The sequence below is a fragment of the Dermacentor variabilis genome, chromosome 10 (assembly GCF_050947875.1).
Source record: "Dermacentor variabilis isolate Ectoservices chromosome 10, ASM5094787v1, whole genome shotgun sequence".
Lineage (NCBI taxonomy): Eukaryota > Metazoa > Arthropoda > Arachnida > Ixodida > Ixodidae > Dermacentor > Dermacentor variabilis.
The window spans coordinates 36,248,780-36,267,304 of record NC_134577.1 but is presented as its reverse complement, the minus strand read 5'-3'; the positions used below and the strand labels follow the sequence as shown (position 1 = coordinate 36,267,304).

Sequence of the window (18,525 nt, the reverse complement as noted above, 5' to 3'; positions counted from 1 at the left end):
ATGATATTCGCGACCCTGTTCTTCGGGTACGCCTGCTACGGCTACAACCGCAAGAGCATCACGTTTGTGCTGCCCGCACTGCTCGCCGACGGACTGCGCAAAGACGAAGCTGGTAAGTGCTCCGTCCCTTCCTTCTGTTCGCTATACAGAGTCCTGCCAAAGCTACGAACCCTCCGTTATAGCGAATTTCCGTCGCGTTTTAGCGCACTGGCGGCGCGTCCATTAATGTCGAGTGGTGACCTCACTCAACACCACCTATAGATAGCACAAGGCGTTTTCACTCCGATCCATGACGTCATGTTACATGGCCCGGCCGCCATAGAATCTAATGGGGACGCTCCCGAGTCGGCAACAGTGATTTTGGCGTCACCGCTTTCATCACGCCAGCCTTGTCAGTGGAAATTTCGGGCCAGGTAGCGTGACGTCATGGATCGGAGTAAAGAGGCCTTGTGCTGTCTAGGTGGTGTTGCCTCACTCCTAACTGCGGTTCATGCACATTTTCCACGAGGCTGTACACCGCAGTGGTCAAACGTGTACGTGGCGCGTCTCTCTATTCCTTCGGCTACAGCTGCAACCACGTGGTTAGCGTACTTAGAACGTATAATTGGCGTAGTCATCGTGGTAGCGAAACTAGACGTATGTGTCGTTTTAAAGAGGCAATATAGAGCAGCAGTTGATTCATTTATACCGGTAAACTACTTTTCCAAATCCTCATATTCATTCATTTGGCTGAGAAAAAGGATAGATATTACTGGAGAACATATTAAACACCGAACTTACACGTTTCTTGAATTTCGGGCCCAAACCTTATCGCCGTAACGCCAGTGTGACTTCATGGATTTTAAAGTACTTTTGTTGTGTTTGGTCCATCTTGGCACGAGTAACGTTCTTGAAGCTTGCTACAGATTGAGTCCCATAGATTATTTTAGACTGCACTGTAACCCATCTTTACCGGCAGCCAAGTCTAGTAGAGTCGAATAAACGCTGTCAAAGTCCATGTCATCGTGTCGTGGCGAGATGTGGAAGCTTGAGGGCGGCATCGCCCATCGTCCTTCGTCTTGCGTCTTTTGTGGCTTACCAAGACAGTATTGCAGAAGCGGAAGTTACTAAGGCAACTTAATATATCTATTTAGTGTCCCTTTTAAAGTGCACTCAGGAAAGGCGTTAAACTTGAACGCTACTTTTCGAATTCATGTGCACGAGATACTCTACAAGGCGGTTAAATTAAATTCTGGAGTTTTACGTGCCAAAGTTGCGATATGATTATGAGGCACGCCGTGGTAGAAGACTTGATTAACTTCGGCCGCCTGGGGTTCTTTAACGTGCACTCAGCAAGGTACTACAATACAACACGAACCAGTTCAACTACAAGTGTAACTTGATACTGCAAGCAAAATTTCGCTTGACTACATCTCGGATGCACGTATGGCACGCAAGAGCCTTTAGACAAGAGGCCCTCACAAATCAGCGCAAACCACAGGAGTATACTTGGCTGTCGCAGGTTCTCCGTAATTACACCTCTAGGAGGCATATGACACAAAAGAGGCTTCAGGCAAAATGCATTCGTGAACCACTGCAAGCACTAAGAGTAACTTGCCTTGGCACGTTAGGTTTTGCGTGATTACACCTCTCGGAGGCGCATGGGACACACAATATGTTTCAGAACAAGAGATCCAGTGGAAACACTCAGCGTAACTTGCTCTCGCAAGTTGAAGTAACCGTGTTCAAAGTGTATATATATACAAGCTTTTCTACACTCGTGGTCCTCTTGCTCGCGAGTAGAGCGCACGCTGTGACGTCCACGCTGACAGGCGCGATCCTGAGCAGCCAGAACCTGGCATACGCCGGCAGCAAGTTCCTGTTCGGCGTGCTGTCGGACCGCGTCAGCTCCCGCCTAATGTTCGCCACCGGCCTGCTGCTGTCGGCCGTGTTCACCATCGTGCTGGCCGCGGCGGCCTCCGTGTCCGCCGAACTGCTTGCGGTGCTCTGGTTCCTCAACGGATGCGTGCAGGGCTGCGGCTGGCCCTCGCTCATCAAGGTCCTCCAGCAGGTCAGCGTTCTTTGATCCGCACTGCGGCAGCGGTGTACTTGTGGCCCCGTAAAACTTCCGGTAGCGCATTTTTAACAACCAAGTTTGCCAGGATAAATGAAGTATTTTGACACGCGTAATCAACTGTAGCCAACTATCCCGAATGTGTTCAACTATAAGTAACACGCATTGTAGTTGCTTGGGAGTTTATAACTGTCCTAACTGCGTAGCGGAGGCATTGCTGGCTGGAGTGTCCTGCATATTTGCAGGCCATTGTAAATTATGTTTTGCTCTTTACGCGCTTATCCTAGCGCGATTTTCCAGGCGGTGAAACTGGAAGGTGCTTCTGCGGAAATCTGCTAGTTGGTGGAAGTGGAAGCTTCGCACTGGAAAAAAAAAAATTAGTCCCGGTCCGCGGACCAAGCCGCCATTGCCGCCCGGCTTCATTGCCGAATGGAGACACCTACGTTCCCCGGAAGTGAACAATTAGAAAGTTAATTAGTGACAATTTCGTTAATTAGCTAACATGGCACTGCGACATGTTGGGAAAGTAATGTCGGCCTATTATAGTAACACAACCGATGGGCTATTGAAGGAGGCAACTTCTAATAATTCTGCTCATCCGAAAAAAAAAAAAATCATACGCGTCTTGAATAAACTACGCTTTCAGAAAAGCTTGCGTCCTTTGGGGCTTAACTTGTTTCCAAACTATAATCGCAATCTATCTTGCGTATATTCCGTTTTTTTTTTTTTAACGTTGGAGTTTATATTTCCAGGTCACGAGGGCACGCGGTTCATCAGCGTGACATAACGTTCTTGACAATAAAGTAGGGAACGCAGAGTCTTCAAGAATATTCTGAATAAACCATCAACGATGACTGTTAATGTAAGCAAATAGAACGATCGAACGAACGAACGAACGAACGAAACGAAACGAAACGAAACGAAACGAAACGAGTGAGAAATGCAAGCAAGACAGATAAATTATTGTTTGAGGACATGATATGCAACAAAGCGTGTGCAATTTTATTTTTTGACTGTATACGTCACCTCACTAACTCTGCAGTGCAGCTAAGTCTATATGGGTCTCGTCAGCCAACCAGAAAAAGAACCAGAAGGCGGAATTTTCCACGGCCCGCCTTTAATCACCTCAACAATGCGACGCCGACTGGATGGAAGCTTCATGGAAGGATTATTCGCGAAGAATGGGCGATTCCTCTCGCCCTTTCTCAAAACACCCAGTTGGCTTTTGCTACTCACTGGCTGACACGACCCCTAGCCTGCGCTGCAATGCACCGAATTGGTGTCACTTTTGTTTCTTGCTGCGTATTCGTTGTTGTAGCGGTAAATATGTCCCTTATTTATAATAGATGTCTTTTTTTCTCGCAGTGGTTTTTACAAGCGCAGTTTGGAACGTTGTACGGTGTGCTGTCAGCTTCGTCCAACATTTCGCTGAGTGTAGCCCCGTTCCTGTCTTCGTATCTGATGCTCACTTACAACTGGCGAGTAAGCGTCGGGTTCACGGGTGAGTGCGTCGTTTGTGTTCACAACTGTATGCGACTGGCCTCCTGTAGCTGCACGCGTGTGTAGGCGCAGTTATTTCGATGAATACCGTAATTTCCCGATAACAGTACCAATACGGCGTGTGTACTCCATGGTATTGAAGTCTTCTTGCGCTCGCGCGGCAGAATCGGCAGTACATCTGCCGCACAATGTACGGCTGCGTTTTAATGCGAATAGCATTCCTGGCGTTATGAGACCAGTTTTCCTTCCGGCGATCTACCTAACCAAAAATGTGGGTCGATCCCGAAGGTAGCGCTGTCTAAAAATGTGAACCATTCCCCTGGGTAGGGGCCGTTTGGTATGTACCGCAGGATATGGGCCACCTGGTATGTTTCACAGGGTATGTGGCGCCCTTCGATGGATTCATTTGACTCCAACATGGGTCAGTTGGTATGCGTCATTGGGTATGCGCGAACTTCGCAGCGGCGGCGCCAGATGACGGCGTGTCCATAGATGAGCCGGCCCGAGTCCAAGTTCCATGATGGCGCCGTCACGCGTTTCGACTGTTTGCATACTTGAATAATCATCGTAGATGAGTTCTTTCTGAGTTTCTCGTTTTAACGAGTTTGGAAGGGATATTTTTTTTGTAATCTACTTTGTTAACTACTTTGTTATCTTCTGTTAGCTACTTTGTTATATCGCTCAGATTTTGCAGCGAGATCGCATATTTACGATAAGCTTCAAAATCTGTACAGTCATGACGGAGAAATGCAGCACGAAGCATGTTTACTAGAATCTTTCGCTGTCTCACGACAACTTATGAGTCAATATTTACCGAAACAGGTGCTATAGGACCAACGCTTCTAACACAGAGTTGTACTTTGGGTCTACTGGCTGACTTCAATTCTGCATATAAAGAAACGTAACTAGTGAAATTTCGTAAATAATCGTATACTGGTGATTACCGTGCACTTCCTGACGTTCGCCATTGCTATGAAGCTTTGCCATCAAAAAATCGTCATTTTAATTCGAATCTCCTAGTTTTCTATAAGCTCCACCGTGGCGGCTCATACGCTGTGCGTTCTGATGCGAGGTTTTCGGTTCGATTCCCGACCATGGGGTCTCCGTTTTTATTGGTGTAAACGCAAATCGTCGTGTACCAAGTTCCAATCAGTTGCTACCAATTGGTAACAAATCAATTGGTACCAATCGTCGTGTACCAATTTTTGATAGTGAACATGGGGCCCCGTGGCATTCAGTACTATCAGCACGGTCTAACGGTGCCGCCGACAAGTTCTACGCACGCCCAGTCGGTATGTACTGTTAATTTAAAAAAAAAAGGATAAACATGAAAGGTGTGGTAATATTTGTAACATCTTTTTCTGTGCTCTTTTGTTTTCTTGTTAGCTTGTTTTTCTTTGATTTCACCGAAACAATCTCTCCAATGTCTTTCTGTAATATTACAAAAAAAAAAAAAAGAATGCTAGATAGTTCATTCCATTAACGGAGTAACTTCTAAACCCCGCATGTCTGCAGCTATCATGAAGTACGAAAGAATCAAATTTCAGGATGCGGCTGTAACAGGTTATACGTGTACAGATAAGCGGGCCACAACATGTGATATGTGGCCACCGGACAAGACATCTGGCGCCAGACACCCGGCACTACGCGAGGAACCCCAGATTGTCAAAATTAACCCGGACCCCTCCACTGCAGTGTATGAAGGATCCCTCATTACACATTGCACTCTAAAGACGTTAATACGCGTTTTTTTTAACTTAATCACTGAAACACACGCTTCAAACTGATCTAATGTAGCTGTTCAGTCTTCCTTTTAGATGCAGTACTCGTGTCTACGCGCGCGTGCTCAGTCTTTTCGTTTTACATTTCGAAATGGTTGGGCCGTACCACAAACTCGCAAACTATATTTTTTTTTTCGTTCGAACTGGCATTTCATTTTTCCGGGTCACAATGACAACTGGGCACCGGCTGAGTGTGTCATCTCTCGGCCCCGCAGGCGTGATATGCGCTATTATGGGCATCCTCTCTCTGTTCACCATCGTCAACAAGCCAAGCGACGTCGGCCTCATTGTGAACGAAAGCGCGAGATCGAGTCTGAAGGGTCCGGACGCCGGATTACCTGCCGGAAATGGTGAGACGAGACGCACAGTCTTCATCAATATGAAAGGGAACATCTAGATAATTTGTTTTTTTCAAACACCCTTACGGGGCTAAGCACGCATGCCGTTCGTAAAAGCGTTCAGTGATAATAAAAGTTCGGCAGGAAAACTTATTGTTGTGTATCAAGTTCCTAAATTTGAAACCATGCACCACGAGTTGTTGTCGCTTAAAAAAAAATCGCTGTTCCTTTCCATATTGATGACGACTGTACATACCATGATCTTGCTTAGAATAAGCACCCGACTAAACATTTTATTGCGATAGCAATTACACTTGACGCTCTATGCGCGTTCGCGTCGCCGCCGCCGCCGTGCTGTTCTGGTATCGATGCGCATGCGCGGCTCGCGAGTCGCTATGTAAACCGCTGGCGGCGCTTGTCACCCAGCCGGGGATTCTGAGGCGCCTTCAGCGCAGCACTAAACCTCGCTATCGCTTTCAATCTCTAGTCTTCGGGAGAAACGACAACATGCTTCGAATGAAACTGACGCTTTCCAACACGGTTGTAAGATACTATACTCTTTAGGGGAGGACACTCGCAAGACGCGATGGACCAGATAAAGTAGCAACGGCGCCTGATGCGTATCGGCTTGACAACGCAAGCGTTGCTGTAGCAACCGGCGTTTCGCGGAATATCCGAACTGATTGTGTGACGCGCGAAAATAAGGTCACCGTGGTGAGGGTGAGGGTCACGTGTTGGGACGACACTCTTGACTTCAATCGCGTTGCGCGATGCTCATTCCTATCTTTTTCCTTCCTCTTACGATTATACCTCACAGACTCTAGCATGAGCTGTCCATGCGTACATGCGTTGCATCCGCAGTTCCGAATTTCGCGAAAGCTGGCTTCTTCACATTAACGGTGTGAATGTGGGGAAGCTTGCTTCGCAGTTACTTATTTGCGCAACCATGCGTCACCGCGGTTACTGTAAACAATTTGCATTCGATATGGGATTCTACATTCAGTTGAACAAAGGGATACGATGGGGAATTTGACAGTTATCATTCGAGTCACTTTGAATTCATATTTGACTCAATTCAATGCGATATACGACTTTATGCACACTCCATCTTCCAGTATATATTCACGCCGATGCGCAGTTTTACAGACATAATTCGATCTCTGTGTACAGTTGGACCCATGCTCTGCTATTCGATTCAACGCGAGAGGCTTTTTCGCCAGTTTTCATCCCGCATTCTCGTAAGCGCCTTGTTTTAAACGAGTGGCATACACTCCCAATTGCGGCGATATATTCGATTCGATACCCAATCCGGTATTCAATGGAATGGGCAATTGTGAGCAGTGCTTGACTCGGAGCGTATAAACGATGCAGATTGACTTCTTGCAGCCTGAACCAATTGCTGATGGAATGGAATCACCTGACTGAATTCGATGATTTGATCCGGCATGTGTCCCATCTGGCACTCGGCCGGACTCACAATTTTACGAGAATGCAAAAAAAAAAAAAAAAAAAAAAAAAAGTTGGCGTCCTGTCTGAACGCACTTCCTGATGAATTTCAACGTTCCCTTCCGCGTTGGACACGTTGCTAGACGTTCATACTTCCCTCGAAGCCACCTCGTCATTAACGACCCGCTTCTTCTCCCACCAGTCGCAGAGACCGCGCTGAAAAGCACATCGACCAAGGAGCAGCAGGAAGAGGAACTCACTAGCACCGCGGCGACCCCCGTGAACCTGCTGAGCAGCCCGTTTATCTGGCTGCTGTCGGCGTCGTACCTGACCTTGTTCTTCGCGCGCACTGGTGCCGCGGACTGGGGTCAGATCTACATCATCGAGGACCTCAAGCAGACCCAGTTTGCCGGTACGCAACTCCGCTAGAAGCGTCCCGCGTGGTCAAGAATTCGACGGAGACTTGTCTGGTCTGTTAGCGTGCGTTAGACAACAAGCGCGCGTGCGTGCGTGTTTCCTAATCTACGCTTCAGCGACGGTTGCCTCTGAGTAAGAGAAACAGATCTCGAAGGCTAGGCTTTTGTAGACCGCAAGTGCCGAAAGTCATTGCACAGCCCGGAAATACGTCACAGGCGCTACGTTTTAGACTCCACTGATTTAACGCTTTTCTTGCCTCACCATCTGTCCCTTCCTTTTTCCTTTCTTGGCTAAGTGCTTCACCGTTCACCAGTAATAAGCGTTATTTCTTGTTTTCTATATACTAGCTGTAAGTAAACGTGGTCGTTTCAGCACTAACAACCACTGAGCTTTACCGCTTGAGCAAGTCGCTCGAAATTTTGTGCCCCACGCCTACCCCGTGCATTTCGGAGGCGACAGTAGGGCGGACCTTGTCGACTGTGAACCCGGCGAGGAATATAAAGTGTCGCTGAGAAGATGGCAGGGTACGCTGCGAGATCCTGCTGCTGTCGCAGTGAATAAGTTCTAGCCGAAGAATTCGCTGAAATTGGTTCCTTTGCTTTTTTTGTTTTGTTGCTGCATGGTTTTATTGCATCGCTCACGCGTCCAAGGCACATGGCCACATTCGTTGCTGATAAACGGATGTTTCATTTATTTCTATTGTCGATTTGTCGCCATCACTGCCAAAATGGGGGACGAAGTGTGCAGTCAAGCTGTTGAGTAACGGCTTTTCCGCTCGCTAGCTCTTCGCTATGTTTTTGTAATGTGAACCAAAGATTGAATGAATGAATGAATGAATGAATGAATGAATGAATGAATGAATGAATGAATGAATGAATGAATGAATGAATGAATGATCTCCTATGTACGAACTCGCAGCCAATGCCTTCATGAGCTGCATCGAAGGTGGCGGTTTCCTGGGTGGCATCCTGGCCGGTTACATAACGGACTGGATGATCATCTGGCACACCAACAAGGTCGGTCACCTTTGCGATGTGCGGCTGGCTTGAGAACGTTAGGAGAGCGCCCAATGGACAGAAGCAAGAAGGAACGCTTGTGACTGTCACAAGCGTGCTTGTCTCAAATAAGAAGTAACGCGTGAGTGACAGCCGTGGGAGCCTGTGTCTGCCTATCGCTTGTGACTGTCACCCACTTCCCTCTTGTTCCCGTTCCCTTAGTGGTCCTGTGACGCGACAGTGCACCGACCTCAGTCCAAGTTTATATCTAGTTTGTTGCATTTATTACGGGCTCTTGACGATCGTAAGCTTCCCCACAGTTGTCTTCGTATGTATATCTGGCGTAGTACGTTCAATACGCCAGTATACATAAGCGAGAAAAATGGCAACCGATGGGATCGATTTGTCTGAATCACGACCCTATAAAGCCAACAGGCTGTGAAGGCAAGGACTTATATATATAATTAGAAAGGTGACAGTTCAATTTTCTTTTTTAATTTTGGTAAGTCAGTTGGACATCGTGGATTTCATTCGTTCTTTTATTTTTTCTGGTGTTCAGACCGATGTGGCTCATTAAGAGTTTTCAAAGCTTGCGAAGTTCCGCTTTTAGCTCTTATAGAATCCAATGTAGTGAACTTTTGCTGATAAAAGGTTAACTACGGTTGAGTAGACGCCGTACATACGACGTGTGGACGAGTTGGTGCGAGGACTTCACGGTGGCGTCGCCACCCGTTTTTCGTTTTTGCAATTCTTTTTCTGGCTTACCAGCCCCCCCTCCCCCTTTCGCGTTAAGAGGGACTTTTCGGGAACTGTAGAAGGGTACTTCACTAATGAAGCTCAAACTATTGTTGTACTTAGTGTCCTTTTAGCAGTAATGCTGTAATGCTGACATACATGCACCACCGAACTTGCCGCAAAAGCATGGCCTCCAAGATCGGCCCCCTAATCTCGGTGGCCATGCGCAAGGAGACATGTTTTGTTCGTGCAATCGCAGGGTGGAACTTGCGGAGCGAACCCCAGGGTTCCCGTGTCGGTGGCTCTAACGGCTGGCGCCGCAGTGGCCTTTCACGTGTTCAGCTACAGCATCACGGAACACTCGTCGGAGGTATGCGCGCACATTTAGGAACAACAGACCGATTCCTGGCAAGTTTCACTACGCCAACGCTGCCGCAAAGCATGCCGGTTGTAGCACTTCGACTCCTTAGCGAATTGAAGGGCAGCTACGGTAAGAAGCGTGTTGCGTTTACACCATTACAAACCCGCTTGGACCCCAAGATCAAAAAGCCCGGAGAGGTGAGAATAACGATAAAAAGGATTCTACAATCGGAGTGAGGTTGAGAAGGCGGACTTTCCCAACCTCCCTCTAAAATTTACTGGAGAAATCTACAATGACAATGTTGATCTTGATGGTGACTGTGGTACTGCCCTTTATATCGGGTCGTCGTAGTTGACCGTCTCCAAACCGGCGTGGCCACAAAAAAGAAGAAATAAAAATCCTATGGAAATGTCTTTTCGTAAACTTCAAAAACGTTCGCGTAGTAATCGGTGCAACGGCCCTTGCTGCCACCAAAACTCAGGGCGTCTCTTCGTAACCTCGGCGGCCGCGACCTCCTTGACATCTTGTCTTAAACCTAAGAGTAAAGCCCCTTAAACTTCGTAAAGTAGTGCCACGCTTTGAAGAATGCCCCGTCCTCCTCGCGCGCTCTGGCCGAGACCGACGGCGCGTCGCTATTGGCCTCATAGCATCACGTGGGCCCTCGCGCCGTGCTGCAGCGCCATTTTCGCTCGAGAAGCGTCTACGGAGTGGCGAGGAGCGCATGTTGGCGCCGTTACTACGCTCTAGCGGTGTAGGCGGCGCCACGGTCGAGGAGGGAGCGTGAAAGAGAGAAGAAACGAGGAGGAGTGAAGGCGGAGCAGAAGAGTTTCGCTACTTTACGAAGTTTAAGGGGCTTTACCCAAGAGCGGTAGGCAGCGCCGACGTGCGGGTTGGTGTAGAGATGCCACCGCACTCCAGTACCACGTGACTCAGCGTCTTGTCCGACCTCCCACAAAGGGCCATTCAAATAATGGTACTTTTTCCTTCGGCAAATCATTATTAGCGAAAGCGAAGATTAGTACACCGAGATAACAGCTGGGTAACGAATTACTGACTAAAGTTCGCTAAACAAGCGTGTATGTACTCAGAATCACATGTTGCGATTTGGTCAGTGTTTAAGTCGTAAGAGGGCGCTTTAGCTCAGGCCCAACTCCTATGCCGCCTATTAATTCAAATACATGTAAAACGCAGAAACGCTTTTCTGAGATAACTACTGAGTCGATTTTGATGAAACTCGTTGCACTTGAAAAAGAATGTTTAATTATAGTCACTTTTGTAAACGGAATTCTCATTTACGACCCGAATTATTTATAAGGAACTTTAATAAATTGGTAACATTCAAAACGACGGAAGCAGGAAGTTTGCAAATTCGTACCTGTGCACTAAGAACAGATATCGCAGTTCTGTAAAGTGCATTCGTTAGAGCATCCAAAGCGGAAAAATTTGATTTATCAATTTACGCCTTGCGTGAACTTTTCATATTGTCTGCAAGGGTTTTGCGAAATTCCTACTCGTATATTTGTGGTGTATTTCAAAGCTATATAGAATACAACACTTCTGTCCGCTTTAGATGTGCTATTAGATACAATTTACACAATTGTGATGTCATTTTCGTTGTTGAGTTAGAGAGTTGTGAACTTCATAGTTTCGTTTTCTGGTAATTTGTGATTTTCAACGTTTATAAAAAATTGACGGTCTAAATAAGAAATCTGTTAGCAACAGTCACTAGATTTTAAACAAACTTCATCAAATTTGATGCAGTGGTTGCCGAGAAAAACGATTTCTGCTTTCCAATGTATTTAGATGGAGGCCCCCGAGCTAAATAAATCTTTTTTTATTTTTTACATAGGGAGCGTTTAGCTTATCTTTGCTTTTTTTTTTCAGGTTTAACTGAAAAATCGCTTGTGGTAGATAGATTGTTACTCCTTGAACTGGATTACTCGAAGAGGTGGACATTATTTGCACAAGAAATCGATATTCACAATCGACTAATTAACTACTTTTCACTAACTAAGTGTATAACGAATTACATTCGGGTGTGTATATTGCAGTATGCAAATTCTAGCTCGTGAGTTCGCGATACGTTTCCACTCTGAACTAATTATTAAGAACGACATCAATTTCCCGACATGCGCTCCCAGTTGCGCAAGAAAATGCGTCGGCGTTCCGGTTAATTTTATCCTGCAAATAAAAGGCCACGTGTCTGACGGAACGAAAATAGGAATGAAAAATAACGGCATTTTTGACCGGAACGATAACGCAACCTAAACGTTACTATTTTGTTTCGGAGTGAAAACGAAATACGTTTATCGGTTTTCAGTTCAAGGGCAAAGTCGGCAGTCCGAAACAACCGACGTCAGACAAGGTCAGCGTTTGCACTTATCTCAAGGGTCCGATAAACGCGTATCTCAGGCAGGCAGGCAGAGTGCGAGCGATGGCCAGTCGAGCGCTCCTCTAATCTAAGCCAGTGCGTACATGGCGTATACGCACTGTATAGTTTGTTTTTGTTTCCTTGTATTTACTTGCTTACAAGGCGCGTCGATTGTAACCATTGTCTTTCTTTTTTAGTTTGCTGCAAACCCCTGTATGACAAAGCGCTACACCTGTACTGTTTTTATGTCCACGCTCCCGTATGAGCCTTTCAAGGCTTCCAGTATCGATAAATAAGATAAATAAATAAAACGCCTGCCGCTCGGTGCTCTAGCAGATCGGCGTCATAGAAAAACACAGGGCTTGCGCACTGAAGAACTTATCGTTTCGTTTTCTACGGATACAACGCTTTGTTACCGAAGTTTTATCATTCGTTTATGTTCGTTTAAGTTCGTTTTATCGGAACAGCGGTCTTGCATTTCGGTGAGTACACTCGATGGCGAGCTGCTTCTGATATGATGCTGAGTGTTTTGACTCAAGGCACTGAGCATGATCTGAGAATTCAAAATTCACTTATTGAGAAAAATAAATACTATGTTTTATCGTTGCATTGCTTCGAAAATTTTTGCACGCGAACCACAAGCGTTATGAACCGTAACGGATAATTTTTTTTTCGTTCAGGAGCAGGGGCCCTATAACATAAATCTATTCCAATTTGTTTTTAGTCTAATCTCCTGACATCAATGAATGAATGAATCTTTGATGTTTCGTGGCGCAACGGCCAAGTATGGCCAAAGAGCGCCATGTCCGTGGTCCATGTCCGGGACATCCGCCATGTCCGTGACATCAAATTTACGTAATCACCGACGCAAGCATCGGGCGATAACCCGCAGCGTTGTTTGAAAAGCCCAATCAAACGCGCTCCTCGTTTATAGGAGGTCCCCCCTTTTTTTTTCTGTCAAAGCGACTAGCGTTGCCTACATTGAACAGATTTTCTTATAAAATTGGCTGAAAAGAGACAAGGAGCACGCTGAAGTGGAGAGGGGTTCGATAAGGCCGAGCCAGCACAGTGAAAGTAGATAACCGGATGAAGAGGGTGGTGCCGGCGTCTGCGATTGGTCCGGTTCCCCTTACTTAGCTTTCGGTGGGTGGTCGAAAATCGCGGCGGCGTGCAACGGAACGTTAAAGATGCCGCCAGAACGGGTCCTCAGCACAGAAGAGTTGGCAAAGTGACGTCGTATGCGTGCCGAAAGGGCTCGATGAGGTTATACTGCCCCGGAAAAAAATGTTTATTATGGGCAAATAAATCCATGCTTCCCGGCCGCTCCGAGTAGCCAGTGCCAGAGCAATCGACGGGCGGCCATTTTTTATTCCTTTTGGAACGGAGTAGTCTCCGGCTGTACAGAAAAAGAAAATTCAGTTTTGTTCGGCATAGTAATGCATCTTTAACGTGCACGCGTCACTCTGATGCTTTTCGGGGTTTTGAGACGTCGTGTGACAGACAGGCGAAGTGGGCGCAGCCCGAGAACGTTTGATCAGGGTCAGAGTATTGTGGCGAAGAAGGTGTCGAATCAGAAATTATAATTTTTCTTTCGTTCGGTTTAATCGTGCATGATCAGTGTGCTCACATCATATCAGGTGAGGCGTTTTCGCGTTTTTCGTGACGTAGCGTGAGAGACAGGCGAAGTGGGGGTGGTCAGAAAATTTTTTGACCAGTCACGGAGGACTGATCGCAGAATTGGGGCGCTATAACGTAAAGCTATTCCAAACTTTTCTGTTCCAATTCTGCAATCAGTCCTCCACGATTGGTCAAAAATTTTTCCAGTCACCACCCACTGCGCCTGTCTGTCACGCGACGTCACGAAAATCGCGAAAACGCCCCATTTGATATGATGTGAACACACTGATCATGCACGATTAAACCTAACGAAAGAAAAATTATAATTTCTGATTCGACACCTTTTTCGCCATTTGTGAAAAAGGCGTCGTTTGACCAACTGCTTTCTGGTCAAACGTTTTCGGGCTACGCCCACTTTACCTGTCTGTCATGTGACTTCCCAAAACGTCATATCAAAACGTCAAACGATGTCATACAGGGTTCGAGTCACGGGGTACACAGGGTGTCCCACATAACTTGAGCCAAACATTAAAAAATATGCGCATGCGACATAGCTGGACAGAGCCAACATAATGTTGTTTCCCGTCGCTTGAAGATTCTCAGATTATTATTTTTTCCATCCCACATAATTAGGTAACTAGTCTTCATTAATTAATCAACTTTTCAAATATCATAATGAGATGCAAATGCTTAAAATTAAATTGTAATATAACATGATTAGATGCCGATGCATCGATGGCAGTGACGAAATCGATGCGGTTCATGATCGTGGCACATATCATCCGCTTAGCGCTAATCCTGTAGGATTAGCACTATAGTTCCGCGATATGTATCCCGAAAATCTACCAGGAAACACTATAGGGGGCTTTTGAAGTAGTGTCCCCATACGGCCTTGACCACGTTCAAATACCGAAACTCCTTCGTGCACCTTTTGCGTTCTTTTGTGCTCTCTTTGCGTTCTTTTGCACGCCGCGATTGATATTGGAGAGCTTTAGATTAGGGTGCCCAAGCTTAGGGGGGCGCAAACCGTCGGGCTTACTAAAGAATGCAAAGCCAGCACACACAAACACCCCCCCCCCCCCAAAAAAAAAAGCGCGAAGGGCCCACAATGGAGTTTGCTTCCTCCAACGCTTGAGTGGGACTTGAGTGCTGTTAGATACAGGACCGTTTCCTGAGCCTACTTCGAGTTCACCAGACCACATCGAATCGCGCCACAGCTAATTAAGAAGCGCAGAAGCACGGATACCACATTCCCGAGGCGCGGCACGTGCAAACAAGTTGGCGGCCCCCACCTCGTGTGCCGCAGGTGGAGCTATTCACTGCTTGACTGTTCCCGAAAGTGAAGCGAGAGCCTGGCACTGTTCCAGGTAACTTGGGTCCAAGAGGCAAGACGGGTGTAATGCACCGTGAAGCCCTGGCAGCGTCGCCCCTATCCGCCTATTGTGACGGCGCATTGCAAGTCAGCAAGGCAAAACCGCTGGGAGAAGTAAGCCCTCGGGCAATTGGGGACCAAGCAGCGACCATCTCCGCGGGGTGTGACACCATCGCACGGGCGCCTACCATTGGCCGAAAATGACGACACCTGAGCGGGCTCGCCGATTGGCCGAAAATGGCGTCGCCTGAGCGGGTTCTCCCATTGGCCGAACGTGACGTGTCTTCGAGACACCGAAGGGCTTAAAAGACACAGACCGGGAGCAGCAAGAGAGCATTCCTTTATTCATCTCTTTCGAGCTTCTTGCCACGGGCCGCAGCGTCCGAGTTGCTGCCGGCCCGTAATGACTCTAAGACTGTTAATTGACTCTCACTGTAATTAATGTAAATAAACCTTCCAGTTTTTCATCCCGACGTCCTCCTCAACTCTTGCAGTGCCTATTCTAAAACTCGCTATTATATGCTTTGTCCCCTAACTTTGTGTTCCGTGTTTCTGAAGCTTCCTATCGTTCAGAAAGGAACCTGAGCACCGAAGAGTTGCAGACACAAGCAAGAGGTATAAACGATCAGGACTATCGTTTTTCCTTATGGGGTTTATTCTAGCGCGTCTGTTGGCCCTCCTATCACTTTTTCAAGATGCTTAACCGTGAAAGGGGTAATATCGAAGGTTGCAGGGAGAGGACTCCGTCCTGCAGTGGGCAATACAGTATGTTAATTATGATTATGATGATTACCTGGCCGCGGCGGTAAGCTCTGTGGCCATGGCATCGCGCTGCTGCGCACCAGGTCGCGGGTTCGATCACGGTCGCGGCGGCCGAGTTCCGACTGGGGCGGAATAAACAAAAGCGAAAAAAAAAAAACGCTTCTCTAGCGTGCACTACTGAGTGCGCACAAAAGAAACCCATATAGTCAACAAATTATGCCGGAGTCTTGCACTATTAGGCGTTCCTCATAATGAGATCGTGGTTGTGGCACGTAAAACCCCGGAATTTCTTTTTTGATGATGATGCATTGCGAGTAACCCAATTCTGCTCAATGTAACCCCCACGGGTGCTCAACCTCTCCCCCCATCACCTTCCCCCTCTCCCTCCGCGCAGCTGCTGATCGGCGTCATCGGTCTCGCCTTGGGCGGCTGCCTGTACGGAGCCATGGCCATCTTCGGCGTGGTGGCCTCCGAATGCGTGCCCATGCACCTGTCGGGCACGTCGCACGCCATCGTGGCCTTCGGTGGAAGCTGTGAGTGACGTGCAGCGTGGGGGAGAGAAACACAGAGAGAAGAAAAAAGAAAGAAAGGAAAAGAGGGAGAAACGCGTTCTGGGCAAGTGGGTGCATATTTTCTTTATTTTTTTGACCAGAATTGTGGCGCTCAAAATACCAGCGACGACAGCACCAACTTGCACAGCCGTACACCTTTATTTCCGGAAGAACACGGAATATACATATGCAGGCACGCAGGGTGTTTCACGTAACATGAACCAAGGATTTAGAAGAAGTGGTTAACCGCAACGGAATGAAACCAACGAAATATGGCTTGCCGCCATGTGGCGCTCCTTGGGGTATTTTTTTACATTGCGCTTAATTAGTTAAGATCAATTGTGCTAAATTTTTAATATTCACTTTAGGGCCAATTGCGTTTCGTTACGTTGTAGAGGGTATTACAAAACGACCGATCCAATTTTTGCGACAACGTAGATGCTGCGTGGTGACTTTGTCCGGCGTTTAAAGGAAGCCCGCGAAATATGAAATAAAACCACGTGACTGTACTCGTGCGCTGTCGTATACCGCTTTACGTTTCGAATTTATTGATTTTTTTATACATTGCGCTCGGATGCACGAGCCTGTTCGTTTGCCCCGGCTGCAGCATCGGCACGGCGTAGACAAGCTCGTTCCCGCTCTGCTCGCGACGTGGCTGATCGAAAGCTGCATGCTCCTACGTACGACCCGTGGCCTACCCATTTCGAAGCCGCAGAGAAACTGCTGCGCGCGCGCTCGGCTGCGACGGAGAGCAACGACGCCACTACTGCAGATGCAGCCAATCGCTCGCCTCTTTCTCCTTTTTCGCGCATGCGCATGGACTTGCGCCGGAGGAGTTTTCGGCGTACAGGCGACAGACTGACGGACGGGCGAATCGGCTAGTCATCTGCAGCTTCGCTGTGAAAGACTCACGACCAGCTCTACACTATGTGGCATCGCAAAATTTCATCCTTAATTATGGCGATGATCAGTGCGAGATTAACCGTATAATTGGTTGGTGGGTGAAATAATGCTTTCGCACAAGAATTTGACTCTGTCTTAGCAAGCCGCTTCACTGCTACGTAATCATAATCAGCCAATGCAGTTTAATGTTCTGATCCCTTTTTTCTTTTCTAATGTTCTTTGGCATTATTTATTCAGTTTGAACGTCATCTTTCCGGCGCGCAGTGGGCGGCGTCATATCGGGCTTCCCGCTCAGCCTGGTGGCCGAGCACTACAGCTGGTCGGCGGTGTTCCTGCTGCTGGAGATAATAAGCTTCCTCACGGCGTTCGCGCTGTTCGCCGGCATGAACTTCGACTCGAGGGTGAGGGCGCCCGCCGCCAAGAAGGACGTCGTCGTCGCCGTGCCGGTCCCCGCACTCGCGGACGCCGATAAGCCTGACGCACTGGAACCGACGGAGAAACAACCGTCCGCACTAGACGAGCCGTCTTAAATTCTGGGAAGGGACTTATGTCGATTTCTTTATCATTCAATTGTTTCTTTCACTTTATAGCGAACAATCGTGAGTGGGGAAAGGAAAAATAAATATTATTAAATGCGATGAAAAAAGTAATAATCAGCCTTGATTGGTAAGTAATCAGCCAGTAATGAGTAAGTAATCAGCCTTCACTTCGCCCGAAAGGCGAAGTACCGATTACGATAGCCAATTAGTAGACAGCTATACGAAGTAAGCGTAGTAGTTTTATCGGCCGTATTCTATCGGTTTACACATTCTATCATGTATTCAAAACAACTAGCCCGCAAACGTGAACACATCTCGCTCGATGAGCGCAGAAACTCGCTGTCAAAATGGAGGAATCGCGGCAGCAGCAGCGACCGAATTGACCTTCTTGCATATCTCGCTTCAACGCGAACGAAACGTCGAAAGCACAGCACATACGAAGCTACCGGCACTACGCACACGCACTCTGCAAACACAGCAGACCGCTTTTAGTGGGCTCGGCCGAGGCCCACCAAAGATCGCTTGACCTGGCCCGAAAGCCCAGACCTAGTAGAGCAATATTTAGTAGACCTGGGCTGGGCTCGCGGCTTGAAGCAGCTCGGGCGCGTGCAGTGCTCTAACCGAGATTTTAACACAAAAACACAGTCAGTTGAATTCCTTTATTTACAATAAAATCATCGACCAGAAATACGCACTTGTCTAGAAGAGGCGTCAATATATATAATGCTATCTGTCTTTGCATGCAGGCGTATATTTACACGGTGTCAACTTTGGGCTATGTCAG

General features: G+C 47.4%; 1 protein-coding gene across 1 annotated transcript; it reads left to right on the top strand.

Moving 5' to 3' along the window:
* LOC142559208 (glucose-6-phosphate exchanger SLC37A4-like) lies at window positions 1–17,805 on the top strand. Its single transcript, XM_075670838.1, has 10 exons — window positions 1–112; window positions 1,664–1,691; window positions 1,783–2,050; window positions 3,419–3,554; window positions 5,550–5,684; window positions 7,321–7,530; window positions 8,454–8,551; window positions 9,525–9,635; window positions 16,143–16,281; window positions 17,467–17,805. Exons 1-10 carry the CDS (start codon window positions 1–3, stop codon window positions 17,730–17,732), a joined length of 1,503 nt encoding a protein of 500 aa, XP_075526953.1. The 3' UTR covers window positions 17,733–17,805.
* Window positions 17,806–18,525: the final 720 nt, after the last annotated feature.

Excerpts from the sequence above, each read along its gene's own strand:
- LOC142559208 (XM_075670838.1), top strand. The coding sequence starts at position 1 with ATGATATTCGCGACCCTGTTCTTCGGGTACGCCTGCTACGGCTACAAC. Across the intron at positions 5,685-7,320 it reads CGGATTACCTGCCGGAAATG|TCGCAGAGACCGCGCTGAAA; the intron begins GTGAGACGAGAC and ends TTCTCCCACCAG. Across the intron at positions 9,636-16,142 it reads TCACGGAACACTCGTCGGAG|CTGCTGATCGGCGTCATCGG; the intron begins GTATGCGCGCAC and ends CCCTCCGCGCAG.